The following is a 19,141-nucleotide window of genomic DNA, read 5'->3' on the forward strand; positions in this document are numbered from 1 at the left end:
GTGAGTAGAAATGGACAATGTCAGGCGACTGCGCTGTTGAGCTCAGTGGTAAGAATACATCTGGGTCATCATTGATATGCCAACTGCCACCCAGAGGAAAACAATGTCTGCCAAAATCATCTGGAAATTAGAGGTGCTGTTCAGTTGTTTCAGAATCTCAAAGGCGATTCTCTCAACTTAAGGCACCACTTTCACCCCTATAAGTATTCACCTCTCCACATTCTCTGTTTACCACCCACAAACAGATTAGTCGGTGGAGAGATTTAACTAAATACTGAAGTGAATGCTTCAATGGCTGGTGGCTGAATATGCGTAGGTCTCCTATTGCCTTATCTGTTGTTTGCTGTCCTTGAGGTCCTCTAGGCTTTCCCAGGGTTCTCATCATTTCAGTTTCTCTTTGTCAGGAGCCTTGCAGACTGCTGGGTTTGGCTAAAGAGGCATAAGAAAATCAGCCTTCCCACTTCTGATGGGTGATTTATCACACTCAGCAGATGCAGAAAAACATAGGCAACATCATTCCAGAGCACAGCCAGGAGACCCAGTGCACACAGAAGCAGGCCTACAACCTTGATGCCCAGCCTTGAGGACTCTAACCAGGTGTCTGGGTAATGGTCCATACATCAAACACCAGCTGTAAGTATCTGGCCACCTGGAGGGTCTGTGGAAAAGCATGGGCACAAAACTCGTTGGCACAAAAGAGAGCAGGTTTATCATGCCAACTCCCTAAAATAGTAGACAGAATCTGTACCAACCCTCTCTGCTCTATTATATACCCAGGACCTCACTGAGCCCCACAAAAAGAACTGCAGGACCTTTAACGCCAAAGTAGTGATGTCTCTAATGTCTCTAACTCTAATTCAAGATCCCATCAGGGCACAACCAGGAGCATCAGTCCTATCACACACATAGTTATAATACCAAAACTGGATGGAAGGTTCTGTAACAATTTCAAGAGGTGCAATAAGAACTCAGAGTTTGCATCTACCCAATGCCTCTGGTGAATTAACTAATCAAATGGCTGGGGTGGAACACTTCTAACATGGATCTCACCCTAGGCTATTGCCAGATACCCCTTGTGCCAAATGCTAACCCTGAAAGTGTTTTTTCCATGGCCAGTGGATTCTGGCAGTATTAGGTCCTGCCTTTTAGGTTCCATGGGGCCTACCTCTATGTTGTTGCCAGTCAATCAAAGACCTAGGCAGAGCATCTCATGCACCTCCAGAAAGTTGCCCTGTGTGTGTGTGGCTAGACCACAAATGAAAGAAGTGTCACTTAGGGCTGGCTTTTTATTATTATTTATATTCTCTTCCATTGGCGTGTCTAAAGTGTCCGTAGTGTATGAATGGGTGTGTGAGTTTGTATGTGATTGTGCCCTGCGATGGACTGGCACCCTGTCCAGGGTGTACCCCGCCTTGTGCCCGATGCTTCCTGGGATAGGCTCCAGGTTCCCCCGCGACCCTGAAAAGGAGTAAGCGGTTGAAGATGGATGGATGGATATTCTCTTCCTAACTCCAGTACAAACTTCAGGAACCAAACATGTCTTTGCTGATGAACTAAGTTGAGCATGATATACATATTGATTTTTTCTCCAAACTGTTCATCTAAGAATTTGCGATGATGGCATTTTGAAAGCAACTGGATCAATACAATAGGTGGAGAAGAGGTGATGTGGGTAAGGTGAAAAACAATTTAAAAAATTAAACCAATGGATAAAATGACACATCACATTGTAACCTACGAAATCTGTCAGAAATTTTCATCTCTTTCTTGTTTCCTATGATAATTTTTAAAATTAACACCATCTGGGTACAATAAGATGTTCAGAAAGCATATACGAGTGTCATGGTCAGGTGTCCACAAACCTTTGCCCATATAGTCTACTTCCACTAGATATATTGGGTACTGATCTGCATGTTATTATGATATTTCAGGTTGACTTTGCCGGAAGAAAGAGTGTAGCTTGTGTTTAAAATGGAGAGTACTTCGACTAGAATTAGAGAACAGGTTGTAGTTTATTAGGATTTTCCATACAAAATTCCATTATAAAAAAAAGTCGGATTGGTTTGTTCTAGAAAAAAATAATAATAAAGTGTATAAATGTGTACAGCTCTGACCCTGAACATTGCTGAGAAGCATATGAACTTTGAACTATTTTCACAAATAAATAAATAAACAAACAAACAAACAAACAAACAAACACAGTCTGTAGCCACCTCAGTGATCAAACTATTTCAACTGTAATTCTAAACCTTACTCTAAAATGGAGTCCTACCATGTGGACATGCAGAACAAAACATTCAGCTTTAACATTCAACTAAGGCTTACTGGAGCTGAACAGTGACTTCCACTTTCTCAGTAGTCTTTGTTCCAGAAGTATCCTTTTCTTTCATAACCTACAAAGACATTCCAGAAAATTCTTACATAAATATTTAAAGCATCAAACTGAACCAACTGGCTATCAGATAAATCACCACCTTATATAATTTTTTCCTGAAGGGGTAAAAAAAAAAAAAAAGGAAAGAGAATCATGATTACTTAAAGCATTGATAAAAGATACAATTGAATTAGGCGTAGTGAATTTGTGCTCATCGATTTTAAATATTTTGTGTACATATCATATTTTATATAAGTCTAGCTTAGTCTAAATTAGTCTGACTAATATGATAGCTAGGTAACCTAACTACGGCCTAATATGTCACACTATAGTGTTACAATCACAGAGCAGTGTTTCCCCTAGGAGACTTCTGGAACCAAGACTGCTGAAACATTAGCAAAAAGTCACTGTTTACCTTCGACTCCATGGTAACAGCAATGTTTGTGATTGATTGGTGAATGTCGCTCTAAGATTCTGGGTAGTGGATGGGTTCACCAAAACTTTAAGAAACATCAGTATCAAATACACTTTATTCATACTGAGTGTAAACATTCATCAATACATTCACTAACATAAAAAATACACACACACACACACACACACACACACACACATACACACATACACACATAATAAATACACACAAAGTCAGTGTGAGATTATCAGCTACACCATCCTTCAGTCTCTCTCCTTCAGTTTTTCTCCCTTTCTGTCCTACTTTCAGTCTGTCTCTTCATCTGTCTGTCTCTCAGTCTGTCTGTGGAAATGACAGATTCATTTTAATGTAAACTGCAGTAACTTATTTTCTCCACTGGAGGATGAGAGAGAGGAGCAGAGAGAGGCAGAGTGAGAAGCAGGAAAGAGGTGATGCTCTCTGAACGGCTGCTCTGACCGAACCATTAACTCTACTCCTGTCCCAAGGGCGGGGTTTGTAAGGGTGGGCAGGGTTTCGTGGCGAACTGGGCCAATCATTCCTGTAGAGCTCCTCTCCTTCACCCAATCCAGATCCACTACCATCCTCATCATCACCTAGACACATGCATATACATGTTAGGGACAGAATGAATGAGAGAAACAATGAGAAACAGTTATGCAAATTCAATTTGACACACTCACTGTGCACTGTGTCTGTGTCCACTCCTTGGTGTGCGAGTGTGAGTCGGTGTGTTGCCACTCGAAGCTCCATAAGGATCTGACGGGTTCTGATGTCCAGAGAACTTTCAACATCCACTTCTGGATTGTTCAGCTGGTTCACCAAACCATCAGCCGTTACACTCATCAGATACCTACACAGACACAGGTGTTAGCAATAGGCAGAGAAAGAGGGAGAAGATGTAGGCAAGGCTCCGTTTTTTCATAAATTAATGAATCCACGTATTGGCTATGTAAGGAATAAAATACAGTGTGGCGTGCTGTTATAGGACGAGGTGGTGTGATGTGACTGAAATTGATTATTTGTTCAATAACAGCATGTATCGAAAGTGCTTTGTTGTTCTTATACTACAGGAATTTGCCAATGCTAATAATCATTATTTATTTGAGCAATTTATAGTTAGATTTAATTTTGTGGAACGGCCATGAAACAAGCTTGTTCCTGTAATTACTTACCTTATAACAGCTATAAACAGTTGTCTTTATTCTCTCACTTGTAGTTAACAAGACAAATTAATGTAACTTTTCATGTTATATGGAAATGACAGTAGCTTTGAGTGGGTATGTATAAAAAGATTTGCATGGGTGTGTCTTTGAATCCATATATGAAATTCATCATCCAGGAAGAAGCCAGTGGTTTTCACACATACTATACACCGATCAGCCATAACATTAAAAACCATAGACAAGTGAATTGAATAACATTGATTATCTCGTTACAAAGGCACCTGTCAAGTGGTGGGATATATTAGGCAGCAAGTGAACAGTCAGTTCTCGAAGTTGATGTGTTGGAAGCAGGAAAAATCGGCAAGCGTAAGGATCTGAGTGACTTGGACAAGAGCCAGGTATTCCCTAGGTATTCCCTAATGGCAGTGGCCTCATTCAGCAGGATAATACTCCCAGTCACACTGCAAAATTTGTTCAGGAATGGTTTCAGGAACATGACAAAGAATTCAAGGTGTTGACCTGGACTCCAAATTCTCCAGATCTCAATCCGATTGAGCTTCTGTGAGATGTGCTGGACAAACTAGTCCAATCTACAGAGGCCCCACCTCGCAAGTTACAGCACTTAAAGGATCTGCTGCTAATATCTTGGTGCCAGACACCACAGCACACATTCAGAGGTCTCATGGAGTTCATGCCTCGATAGGTCAGAGCTGTTTTGGCAGCACAAGGGGGACCTACACAATATTAGGCAGGTGGTTCTAATGTTATGGCTGATCAGTGTATATTCACATATAGTCAACCAGGTAGCTAGCATGAGCTAACCAGGTAGCTACCATGAGCTAACATTTCTGATAGGATTTTTTAAAGAAATAAATGTTCATCAAATGAATAAATGTTCATAATTATTCAATATTCATAAAAAGCTAGTCAGCTGACATCTTTGAGTGCAGTAAAAACTACTTTTGAGGGCTTTGTGCTACTCAGATCTATTTGAAGGATAGGTCTTGGAGTTTATATAAGTACTCAAAGACACACCTACCAATGTGCAGTTTGCAGAGAGACTCTCCTCAGTGATTTACCCAATTAGATAGTACACACACACACACACACACACACACACACACACGCAAACACACACACACAAACACACACAAACACACACCTTCCACGTGTGTATCCATTCCAACAGCGCTCCTCATTGGTCACATCAGCAGCCATTTTGTCTTCGTTACAGAGAGAGTGGGGCAGCATTACCCAAAACTCCCTCATTGGCCTCAGACGCTGCTGCAGATCCAACACCTGAACACAGTAATACATATATTAATATATTAATACCTGAACCTACAACATGAATAAGTTAACACCTCAAAACAGTACATTCATAAATATTTTAAAACTTGAACAGAGAATATTAACATCTAAACATAGTATATACGTTAACACAATAGCACCTGAACGCCTTATATGCATTAACAGAACTACTGTGCAAAAGTTCAATATTCCATCCATCCATCTTCTACCGCTTACTCCTTTTCAGGGTCACAGGGAACCTGGAGCCTATCCCAGGGAGCATCAGGCACAACGCGGGGTACACCCTGGACAGGGTGCCAGTCCATCGCAGGGCACACAATCACACACACTCACACACCCATTCATACACTACGGACACTTTAGACACGCCAATCAGCCTACCATGCATGTCTTTGGACTGGGGGAGGAAACCGGAGTACCCGGAGGAAACCCCCGCATGGGGAGAACGTGGAAACTCCACACACACGGCCCCGGTGGGACTCGAACCACGGATCCTGGAGGTGTGAGGCGAACATGCTAACCACTAAGCCACCGTGCACCAAGTTCAATATTACAAATAAAATATTTAAAGATTTCATACTATTTTAATGTGGAATACCTGTGTGGTTTTCTGTTAACTACATTTCCCCATCAGTTTTGTTAATTATTGCTATTGTTCGTAAATCATACAACGGTTTTCAGTATTAAAAACAGTATGAAATCTGTAAGTATTTTTATACTATTGAACCGCATGGCTGTTTGACTGAAAATGGAATTAATGTACTGTACATTTCCCCATCATTAGTGTTTGCCACCAAATAATTAACAATAAGTACTAAATGGCCATTTGATTGAAAACAAAAGGGTGATCTCTGACTTTTGCACAGTACTGTACTTTCCCACAATAGTACCGGAACTCAGTATATACATTAACAGAGTACTTCCTGAACAGAGCACATACATTAACATATTAACACCTAAACACTAAACATATTAACACTTAAACACCAGAATAATTATGGCATTATGATGCCTGTTTACAAATTAACATCTGAATACATTAACACATATGCACATTAACAAAGAAGACCTAAGCACAATTTGAACAAAGAGAAACAACTGAATATAGAAACACATGAACCTCAATACTATCTCTTTGTCTTACCATTCGGTCCATATTGGTTCCTGCAGCAGTTGTTGGCTTTTGCTCTGGACTGAATGTTCTGAATGTTCTCCTGCTGTCTCGCTCTTTGTCAGTCTTACGCTCTTTCTCTCGTTCCTTAGGTGAGCGTTTGGTTCTACTGGGGGCCGGACGGGGATTCCCACAACCCTGAAACACCTGCACTCTCACACACACACACACACACACACACACACACACACAGACACTCTCACTCTCACACAATGTACATACTTTGAGGACTGATAAGGGTGTGTGTGTGTGTGTTGTGTGTCTTACCTTGGTGGATATGCTGATGCTGTACTCCTGCATGTGCATGATGGCTTCAGAGATTTTCACAGCTACAGAGTCAGCAGCCAGTTCCACATTAAATGGTCCATTGAGTCTCTCAGCCAGAGAGAGGAGAGAGTCTGGCACAGACACACACTTTAATGTACTTCATTTTACCATTATTGCAAAGGAATGAATAAAGTTTACTGAAAAAAGTCCCATGGTTAATATTAGTTCCATCCTCTTACAATGATCCTGCCCCAAACCATGGCCCTCTAACCACCCTTAGCCAGGCACCAGGCACCATAGTTCTTAACCCATAATCTTACCCATAGTAGTCTTACCCCTAGTCATTTAGTAACCACAGCCCCTTAACTGCAACCCAACCAGCAACCATAACAATGCCCCTAATCTTATTTTCACCTATCAAGCCAAATGCCCCAAAATGTACTCCCTTCACCATATTCCTAAGTGTATCCCACAACTCTCAAACCACTGATTTGTGACTTACCACAGTCACAAATCACACTAAAGCCACCAATAATAGTCCCACTCCAACCATAATCTCTGAATTATATTCTTGTCCCAGTCATAGTGCCTGAAATATATACTGGCCCCAACCATAGTCCCCTAATTATATCCCAAACCCAACCACAGTTCCAACAGTTCCACAATAATAATTTCCCCCAACATATAATAATAAAATTTTTCTCCCAATCTTAGTTCTATAATTATATAGATATATAGTAATAATATAGTAATTATGCCCCAACCATAGTACCATAATAAAAGGCTTTCACCAGTCAAAAATTATTGTACATTTTTGATTAACTTTGTGAAGTTTGTGACAAAGATCTAGATGTAACTGGAAAAGACCATTATAAGTAGGTGCTTGTAGCACACAACACTACTAATTTAATTGCCGATAGTAAATAAACAGGTTATGCTGTATATAACATTATAATAAAACTGTTAAAGGAACTCCTAAGGTATGTAGTGTAGCTCCCTAAATATAGTCATACAACAAGCATAGTGATGGCTCAAAATCACTTCAAAAAAGTCTCCTTAACCATTAGCCTCTAACTAAAGCACTGACCCTTGTAGTTGCTCACCAATAAAGCGGTTCCACTCTGAGTTAAGCTCTGCATGATTGGCCAGACAGCCCTTCATGACATTGAGGCATAGTGGGTGGCAAGACCGGAGAGAGGGAGTCCCACCACATAGAGGACAGTACAACTGACGCATCAAAGCTTTACCACACTCTGCATTTACACTAAACTACAGACAAACAGAAGAGAGAAATCACCATCACATCAACTGGCAACAGCAAACAATAGCAAATAATAATATACATACATTACCTATATTATAAAACCATTCTCATGCATTTTCAGAGTGCAGAACATGCCCTAATGAATAAATGACATGACAAATGAAACTGGAACTGTAAAAAAAGGGAAGAACTCAGATAACTTGGACTAGATTTCAAGGCAACTATTTATAGTAAGATAACTAGGAAGAAGTTGAAGCTTCAGGTACAGTCTTTTTCCCAAACTCAGGTTGTGTCTTAACTCCATTACTTGACGGTTGTCTGTGAGTATGATGGATTTATGGTTACTGGTCGGAAATGAATCTGCAACCAAGTGTGTTAACATTTAAACAGTTAACACTTACCTTAATGGCTTTGTTAACAATGTCTCTCCCTGTAGAGAGGCCCTGCACTAATGCCCTCGCAGCAATTAAAGCACGAGACAACTAAAATGGGAGAGAGTGAGAGAGAGAGAGCATAAACTGTTAGATAATTGTTAGTGAATAAATAGTCCCCCCCTGAATAAATGCTTGGTAGAACCACCTTTGGCTGCAGTTACACCAGCCAGTCTTCTAGCATATGTCTAGCATATGTCTTTTTTGCTCTGTCAGATTGGATGATGCTACCAGCACCATGTTTCATCATGGTGAAATATATGAGTGATGTAACGCTTTGTACCAAGGCCAGAAGGGAAAATTTTGAACTCATCTGTCATGTCACAGCAAACCAGTGACTACCTTTCCCATCCTGCACTGAGGCCTACAAACATGGCCGCCATGGACTGCAATTCCCAGAACATTCACATTCATGCTAATCATGCACACCTGCATCAAATTCACAGCACTCACCACCACAATATAAAAGGACTATTTGAACACAATGACTTTGCGTAGTATTGAGTGGTCTCACATTACCAAGGGATTGTTTCCATAGTTCTCGTTCTTGATTCCTGGTTATTGACTTTGTTTCTCGTTTCTTGTTTTGTCTTCTGCCTCACTCACACTGTTTATGCCCGTTTGCTGAACGCCTGCCCTTTTGCATGTTTTTGGACTATGCTTTGGATTACCGATTTGGATTTGTCTGCCTATATCTCCTTTAATAAAACTCTTATCTTCATTTACATCTGTCCTCAACTCCATATCGTGACATCAACAGACCAGATTTTTTTCCCCCACATGTTTGCTGAGTCTCCAAACTCCAAATGTGATTTATTATTGCATTTTTCAATTATTCAATTATGTATCCAGCCTATGTTTTTTCCTATGAAAAGATTCTTCCATCTGAGGTGTTATGCTGTTGATTTAGCTATATTCTATAATAAACTCTGGAGGCTTTCAGGAACAGGTGTGTTTATTTTGAAGTCACTTGACACTTTACTTCCACACATGTGGACTCTACTCAACTAATTATCAGACTTCTGAGGCAACTGGTTGGACAAGAGATAATTTAGGGTTTGCATACTGAATGCAAACACAATTTTTTAAAACTTTTTTTTTAATTTGTCAATATTGAACCCTTTCAACAAATTTTATTTTAAGTCCATTTCGGTTCCAGGTTGTACCACTATAAAGTTCAAGTTCAAGTTCATGTTGGTGAATACCTATGCAAGGCACTGCAATGAAACACACTGAGAGCCCTGTTCTATACACCGTCCCTACATGCTTATCACATGTGGTGTGTGTTACCTGTGTGCTGAGTTTGCGTTGCAGCTCTCCGAATGGCTGAAGATGCTGTGTGTGTTTGCTTACACACTCCAGATAATCCACACTGAAGTGATAGTGAGGGTTCAGCAGAGTGAACACCCGCTCCACCAATTCTGTCCAGAAATCTGACACAGCTTCTGATACATACACACCACCGTCTACACCCACACACACACACACACACACACACACACACGCCGTTACCATGTCTACTCTCTGGATTTGCCAGATTTATCCTGATTGCTCTGCTCTGCTGTTCCTACATCACTTGAAGTGGATAAACGTACCTGAATATAATAGAGACTTGCATTTGCTAAGAATATTCTCTGTCCTCTGACTATAAAACTGTCCTAATTACCACTATGCACTATGCTTTAATGTATTCAGTATTGTAATCCATACATAAATCTGCAGCAACTCACCTCAATTATATGATTTGAAGCCGATCAACCAAGGTTCACTTTACTGAGCCACCTTATACGTAGATTTACACGTATACATAGAAATTCAGGGATTCATAGGATAGTAACTAAAGTTTCATTAATTAGTACCTTACTATGACTTATTAATAAAATTGCTTTGATCTACTATAACTCATGTATGATGTACTACACTGGTCTAATAAAAGTTCTAATAACGCCCCCTTGTGGGAATAACCTCAGAATTTCTGTACAATTCAAATACAGTATGAAACGTTGTTTTTCCTTTTTCTTTTTTTGTTGAGTTTTTGTAAGGTCAGTGTATTAATAAAACCAAAACAAACTGACCAGTAGGAGGCAGTTTGTATGTGTAAAATACACATATGGTATAAACACATGCTATACACCTAATGAAATAAATTTATAATGAACAGAACAGCATGGGTCTGTTATGATGTGGTGACCATGGATTTTTTTTGCGGCCATGGTTTGGGTCTATAGAGGGACAAGTGGTCATCGCAAATCAATACAAAGTTCTTCTGACTGATTACATTCATCCCCTTAGAGGGAAGCATCCCCTTGTCCTCACAGAGGGAAGCATCCCCTTGTACTCTTAGAGGGAGGCGTCCCCTTGTCCCCTTAGTGGGAAGCATCACAGCAAATCAATACAAAGTTTAGTATTCTGACTGATAACCTTTCTATGATGTTATCCCATGATGAAACATTTTCATCCAGATGGGAGTGGTCTCTTCCAGGATGACTCCACTCCCATCCAAAGGTTAAGGGGGGCCATTGAATGGTTTGATAAGAATGAAAATAAAGTAAAATCCTATTCACTGGCCTTCATGGTCAGCAGATCTCAACCTAACCGAACACCTATTGAAGATGTTGGAGTGACTTCTGGTCACAATCATCAAAACACCAAATGAGGGAATATATTTGGGGAGAATGGGGTTGATCCCTCCAGTACAGTCTCAGAGACTTGTAGAATCAATGGCAAGGCAGTCCGAAGCTTTCTGGCAGCTTGTTAGCAGTACTTTACTAAGACATTTTCTGTTGTTTTGTTGTTGTTGTTGTTGTTTTTTTGGCACCTGTTTATATTTTCCACAGATCTTACCTTTTGCTGGGTCAGGTTTTTACAATATTTCCAATATATATTGGTATAAATCTGCTCATGTAAGAGATGTAAGTGGCAGTTTACAGTATATGTATACAGCACTGAGAGTACACACACACACACATTGTACAAACACACAAAATACACAGAGATACAGCAATGTCAGTATACACATACCTTTATAGTATTGTCTCAACTGTGTGAACAGCTGTTGGAAGAGGCGTGTGTTCTGTGTGTACAGGCGTCCATAAGTCTTAGTGAACATCTGATTCATCGACTTCTCTGACACACCAATTAGCTCACTGAAAAATTCTGACAACACAAACAGGAAGACAAGAAAAAACCCCAGACTGAAACAGTTTCTCCAAAACTACACATCACAAATGGCCATGCTAATGAAATGTGGCAAATGTTAAGTAGCCTTGGCACCAATACTTGTTACCATTAGCATTAGCATTAGGAGTGGCTAAGGATGCAAGTATACATTCAATGTCCTATAGCTCTTTATCAGTGTTTACATTTTGGACATTGGACTAACTCTGGCTAGACATTTTGGATTATTCTCAGACAAAAAGTGGTATATATATATATATATATATATATATATATATATATATATATATATATATATATATATATATGGTCCTATGGTGGTATGAACGAGAAAATACAGTGGGGGTGATTGACAAATAGGGCAGATGGGCTTCAGGTAGTAGTTGTATACCTAAAGAAAATGCAGGTATATTGTTTACCTACAAAAAATGTATGTACAAGGTAAGTGTACCTAATACGCAAGCCACTGACTATAGTTAAATAAGTAAGCAAACTAATTAAAAATAACTTATATTGAGTGTGTGCTCCTCCTCACCATCAAAACGCCGGTGTGTGTGGGTGAAGCTTGTCAGCAGGAACTGACTGGTCTCCTCAACAGAAGACAGGAAGTCAGCTTCACTCTGCCGTATCAGTGTTTCTTCCATCACGCTTGTACAGCACGTGTAATCACGAGGACAGAAACGCAGGTGTTCACCTGCCAATTAAAGCACCATACATTACACAATGTCCAAATCAGTGCAAAATATGTTACACACCAGCCAGTAGGGACATAATATATCACACGCTGGCAAATAAAAGCAAATTATGTGTCACACCAGCCAATATGAGCAAAATATATGACACTCTGACCAATAAGAGAAAAAATATATCACGTACTAACCAATACGAGCAAAATATATCACATACTAACCAATCAGAGCAAAATATATTTCACATGAGCCAACCAGAGCAAAATATATCACACACCAAACAATAAGAGCAAAATACATTATACACCAGCCAGTGAGAGTAAAATATATCAGACAATGGTCAATCTGAGCAAAATACAGTGTATCACACAGCAGGCAATCAGAACAAAATATATCATCCTGAACAATAAGAGCAAAATATTGCAGTTTAATTGTGAAAATGAATGGAGATAAGAACAATGAGATTGAATTTACATTAATTAACATTAATTTGAACTAGATGGTACGGTAATGTTCTGGCTATCACATTATTTGCATCACACTATCATGTCCACTTAACTAACACTAGTTAGGAAACACTCTCTAACTAATGTCTATGTGAAATTAGAATAGCTTTTAAGCATTTGAAGAGAAACTCCACCTAAGGGGATGTTCAGTGCTAAGATGTAAGCAGGTTTTCTTCACAAGGATTGCTAGTGACTACAGTGACTGCTAACTTTCAGGTAGATAGTCACAACATAACCACTACTTCAGATTGGACTAACCCAGAATTGGACAACAGACAACAGAAACACTGGACATACTCATCTAGAATAGGACGTATGTACCTTAGAACCCAAATGTTCAAATGCACCTAAAGAAGAGTTTTCTTCATTTTTATTATTTCTCTATTGTGAAATATTTTAGAATAATAATAATGAAGACATTGGTTAGCACATTTGCCTCGCACCTCCAGGGTTGGAAGCTTGATTCACACCTCTGCCCTGTGTGTGCATGTTCTCCCATGCTTCAGGGGTTTCCTCTGGGTACTCCAGTTTCCTCCCCCAATCCAAAGACATGAGTTGTAGGCTGATTGCCATTTCCAAATTGTCCATAGTGTGTGAATACGTGTGTGAGTGTGTGTATGATTGTGCCCTGCATCCAGGGTGTTCCCCGTCTTGTGCCCCGAATTCCCTGGGATAGGCTCCAGGCTCCCCGCAACCCTGTGTAGGATATGCGGATAAATGAAGACATTAACACTATTTAATAACGCAAGGAAATATAGCTCCAAACAGCAATTAAGGGGCCAAGTACTTTCTGGCCCCACTCCTTAGCAACAGAGGAAGTCCAGAAGCCACTAGGACCATCAGCGCTTGTTCCTCAGATAGGGGGCAGTGGTGGTTTGGCAGTTAAGGCTCAGGGTTACTGATCGGAAGGTCAGGGGTTCAAGCCCCAGCACTGCCAAGCTGCCACTGTTGGGCCCTTGAGCAAGGCCCTTAACCCTCTCTGCTCCAGGGGCGCTGTATCATGGCTGACCCTGCGCTCTGACCCCAACTTCCTAACATGTTGGGATATGTGAAGAAAAGAATTTCACTATGCTGTAATGTATACGTGACCAATAAAGACTCATTATCATTATCATTAGATGATGTACTAAATTTGGTAGCCATTGCTAAGATATTGCTTCAGTTCATGTTTTCAGTAGCCCTCCCAAGTTGCAGATGAACTCGAAGCTGAACATATGTACCAAGTTTGTAATATGTAAAGGCATTGCTGAGAAATGGCCTCACTTCCTGTTTGGTAACTTTGCAGTTAGATTTGTTTGCAAATGGACAAGCCATCTAGCAAATGAAAACTTTGAGAAACAAGTTTTGTTCAGGTTGGTCTTGTAATGCTGTTAGAGGTCAATCTGACTAAACTTCTTGGAGTCCCTTAGGTCCTGGTCTGTCACTTATGTACTAAGTTTGGTCTGAATATGTCCAATGTCCTGTTGCCAAGAAGTGATTAACATTAATATCAGTTCATTTCCGAGTATCTCCGTCGCTCACAACCTAGTTATTGGGCTTTTCGCCTCATCCTCTGTTAATGCAGAAGAGCACATTATGTCTTGCAGAGCGCAGTCAAACATGATATCAGAACCCAGTGGATGTGGTGTGAGTAAATTACCTCATCCAGCTGTAATTTAATAATTCAATAATTTGAATTAGTATAAAAAATAATAATTTAATAATTTAATAAAATAATGATGCAGATAAAATTTAATTAATAATTTACCCGCCTCAACGTGGGTGCCATCTTCTGCTCGCCTTCACACAGGAATAATGTTGTATTATCGAAACCCTGTACAAATACACGGTCAGGCCGTATTCCAAATGCCTTTTCTGTTCACTAAACACGGACCCTATTAAGGATGTAAAATAACGGCGTTCTAATATGTAGAACAGCACCCTACGTAGTGCTCTATATGACTACGTTTCAGCCACTACAGGAGCGACTTCGATAAACGCCTGTTTGGAAATTGGTAACAAGCGAGATGTAAAATCTAAGACAGAAACCTTTGTTGTAATTTTATCTGTAATGAGATAAATGATACATCATTTTCGATTAATAGAATATTACCGTACGCAAAGTATGTATTAAATGACACATTTATTCAGGCACAATACAGAACCACTGGTTAAGGAGAATTCTCTACTCCCTCAGTGTGTGGCTCACGTTTAGTATCGGCTCAGCTCGCTTGGAACCTCAACCGAGGTGGTACTAAAAAAAGTCCCAGGTACCGGGTACTATCCACAGTGAAAATCCCCTAAAAAGCAAGCAGAGTCAAGTCAAGTCGAGCTGTACCGTGCAGTGGTAAAGTACCATTTGTTTAGGGTCCTGTGACCACAGTGGTCAAATTCAGCTGAATGGTCTGTGTCATTCGTTTTTACATATAGTATATATACTCTATGGGCAAATGTTTGTGGACACATGAGAATCACACCAATATGTGCGTTCTTCAGGGAGAACATGCAAACTCCGCACACACAGGGCCACTGTGGGAATCGAACCCCTGACCCTGGAGGTGTGACGCGAACGTGCTAACCACTAATATGTGCATTTAGAAGATCCCATTCCAGATTTAGTCCCCCTTTGCTGTTGTAATAACCTCCACTCTTCTGGGAAGGCATTCCACTAGATTTTTGAATGTGGCTGTAGGGATTTGCCCATTTAGCCATGAGAGCATCAGTGAGGTCAGCCACTGATTTCGGGCAAGAAGGCTTGTGCAGTCGGCATTCCAGGTTACAGTGGGGTTGAAGTCAGGGCTATGTGCAAGCCACTCGATTTCCTTGGCAAACCATGTCTTCATGGAACTCGCTTTGCACACAGGGGCACTGTGATGCTGGAACAGGTTTGGGCTTGGCTCCTTAGTTCCAGTGAAGGGATACTGTAATGCTGCAGCATATAAATATATTCTACACAGGGGAATCTGGAGGCCAAGTCAACACCTTGAACATTTGTCATGTCCTTGGGCACCCATCACCGGTTGTCCTTCCTTGGGCCACTTTTGGTAGATACTAACCACTGCATACTGGGAACCCACAAGACCTGCTGTTTTGGAGATACTCTAACCCAGTCGTCTAGCTAGCACAATTTGCCATTGTCGAAGTCGCTCAGATCCTTATGCTTTTTCCTGCTTCCAACACATCAACTTCGAGAACTGAACGTTCACTTGCTGCCTAATATATCCCACCCCTTGACAGGTGCCACTGTATCAATGTTTTTCACTTCACCTGTGGTGAAGTGGTTTTAATGTTGTGGCTGATTAGCATTTATATTTCCTATTGTATTACATATTGTTATCTTGTTGCAATATCTTGCATAATTTTTAATACTATTATTTTTGCATTTGTTAGTTTTTTATCCTTTATTTTCTTCCGCAGCATCTGTTTGAATATACAAAATAGGAATTCCATTAGAATAAGGAATCATGTACGTGTGACAACACAGATCTTGAATTTCGATATGGGGAGAAACGTCAGAAGCTTGATAAGCGCACATCCTCTGTATTGACTTGCGCTCTCTCTCTCTCTCTCTCTCTTTCGCACACACACACACACACACACACACACGGGCACACAAATGTAAATCCTCCAGTCTCATCCCAAATTCTCTTCACACCTTCAGTTACCGCTTTTGTTCTCTCCTCCACTGCCATTAACAACTCTCATCAACCCTCTCTTCACCATCTGCTGCCCTGACCCACGGGACCTCACACACACACACACACACACACACACACACACACCCCTAAAATCTCTGGGCAAAAATGTCTATGCAACTGTTTCTGATGAATACACTCCAGAGAGTTGGCTGTCCACACACACACACACACACACACACACACACACACACACACACACACACACACACTCTCTCGCTCTCTCTCTTTGTTGAATCCCCCAGCCAAGTAAATGTAAATGAATCCAAATACCAGTATTGATCTTCTCACAGCACAAAGCCTTCAGTAGTGCACACACACACTCACACTTTTCACAGATGCTAAAATGTTTCATTCTAATTCATCATTTCAGTCAGCTTTACAACAGAGTTTAATATTTAACTTATTAACTTCATTTCATGGTCCTTCCAGGAATCACATGTCCAGCCGTCCAGATGTCCAACTATGAGTCGAAACATTACTAAATCATACTTCAACTATTGACCTCACACTACATTTACTATTAAATGTTGTATCACTTTAGACACAATCATATGACTTTGATTTAAAACATTGATTTATGCTCATTTTCATTTTTTTTATTAACACATGCTGTATGCACCAGTGCTTCACAAAACCCTCACACTTTAGAATAAAATATATAGAATAAAAGAAGGCTGGGGGAGAAAAAAGAAACGCATACAAAACTCCACAATGTCTGACTTCTGAACAATAATAAAATCCTAGCTGTTGTTTTAAAAGAGCAGTTTATCAGAATTATTTCGCCGTTATAAACACCGTTTATTAATGTATAGACCATTCAGTTCTGTTTAAAGTGTTTTAGATAATGTGGTCATATGTATTACAAGTATAGCTACAAAATTTATGTATTATTTGTGTACAAATTCAATATATAGTGGAAACAAATAAAACATTACTTCCAATAACATGAAACTGGGGAACGAACAGTAGGTATCGCCAAGGGTTCATGCCTAGTGGGGTCCGATAAGCTGTACATCAATCAAGTTTATAAAATGGAAATTATAGCTTCATTCGTAAAATGAAGAAGAAAAATATGACGTTTGATAAAAAAAAATGGTCTCGGGCATTTTAAGAAATACATCAGAGTAGACTGAATACAGAATGAGATGATGAAATAAATAGGTACTATATGTGTATTAGTCTCTTTTGTGTGTGTTTGTGTGTGTGTCTGTAGTATGTGTTTTTTCCTTTTCTTTGTAACATAATTTATTTCTTTATTGATATAAACATACGTTGAAAGTATAGTGGAATACTTGCATAGAGGAGTATAGTGCTTTAGTCTCTGTGTGTGTGTGTTGTGTGTGTTACCGGATATGGCGTTGAGGGGTGCAGCGCTCGCGCTGTAGCCCCGCTCTCCATACGCGCGCCGGGACTCGGTGCAGCTCCGCGCGTTGACGGAACCGAACAGCGCGCACGCGAGTACAACACGCACGAGCTCCTGCCCCGGGACCACCACTGTCTTCCTCATTCCCATCATCATAATCATCATCCACCATCCACACCTCACACACGCGGGACCAGCGGGCCACTTTTTAAGTTTTGCTGTTCGCTCATCAGCTGTGACGGTAAACACAGTATATCGCCGTCAGGATGATAAAACACCTCTGCAGCTCTCACCACACGCGCACGGCACCGGAGAATAACCGGACCTTCAGCTGATCAGATGGTGTTTTCGGGGCTTGTTGTGCGCGAGCTCCTGCTGCTGCCGGTCTTTGTCTCTGCGCGAGACCAAGAAATCAATTCTCCAGCATCCCTCCCTCTCTTTACAGAACAATGGGACAAAGAAAGAGAGAGAGAGAGAGAGAGAGAGAGAGAGAGATGGTGGGACGGGGAGGAGAAACAGATGGAGTCAGATGTTTAATTAAAAGAAAATCTGAATTGCATTGCAGCTGAATTTAAAGCCTGTGTGTGTGTTTGGGGGGGGGGGCTGTTTTTGTCCCCCTATTCAGCACAAAAAACACATCATTTTGCAAACGCTGAAGTGAAATTCACTTAAAATCTGGAAATACCCCAGCTACAAATTACCAGTAGAGACCCACAGGGACATTACAGTTTTGATTAAAACCAATACAATTCCCATTATAACCATTAAAACCATTATAAATTCTATGAGGGTTTCTATTGTTTGCTTATTTTTTTTTCTTCAGCAGGGACATCTATCCAAATTCATTAAGCAGATCAAGAAAAACCTATTATATGTGTGTAGATTTGTCAGGTTTATGTTTTAATACTTGTGTTAGATCAATTAAATCAGTTTGACAGTTTGAGTTTCTTAATTTACTCATTTAATATTAAACAGGTATAATAATAAATTTTTAAAAAAGCAACAAACATTATCTTATACTTATAGATCTTATAGAATCATGTGATCAAATTGGACAGAACTTTGACGAAATGATGGTGTTTAAGGTTTTGGTCTAAGTGAATGGTGAGCATACAGATTTTTAATGTATAGTGTTGGTTGATGATACAGACCCCCCCCCTCGCCCCCCCCCCCCCCTCTCTCTCATACATACACACACAGAGTTAATACTGTTATTAATATTTAATATGTTCGTGTCTTCTTCCTTCCTTGTTTTGCTGACATGAACACAGCCTGAGATTCTGTTAAAACTGCATTTTGAATATGAAAATGT

The 19,141-nt window shown here is 40.2% G+C and overlaps 1 protein-coding gene across 1 annotated transcript; it reads right to left on the reverse strand.

Annotated features, from left to right (window-relative positions):
* Window positions 1-784: 784 nt before the first annotated feature.
* gpc2 (glypican 2) lies at window positions 785-18,162 on the reverse strand. Its single transcript, XM_053649517.1, has 11 exons — window positions 17,814-18,162; window positions 12,130-12,288; window positions 11,439-11,573; window positions 9,708-9,883; window positions 8,388-8,468; window positions 7,826-7,991; window positions 6,723-6,853; window positions 6,429-6,602; window positions 5,136-5,272; window positions 3,491-3,660; window positions 785-3,403 (listed from the first exon to the last, which is right to left on the reverse strand). Exons 1-11 carry the CDS (start codon window positions 17,992-17,994, stop codon window positions 3,174-3,176), a joined length of 1,740 nt encoding a protein of 579 aa, XP_053505492.1. The 5' UTR covers window positions 17,995-18,162; the 3' UTR covers window positions 785-3,173.
* Between the last annotated feature and the right edge of the window lie 979 nt (window positions 18,163-19,141).

The sequence above is a fragment of the Ictalurus furcatus genome, chromosome 2 (genome assembly GCF_023375685.1).
Source record: "Ictalurus furcatus strain D&B chromosome 2, Billie_1.0, whole genome shotgun sequence".
In the NCBI taxonomy this organism is placed as follows: Eukaryota; Metazoa; Chordata; class Actinopteri; order Siluriformes; family Ictaluridae; genus Ictalurus; species Ictalurus furcatus.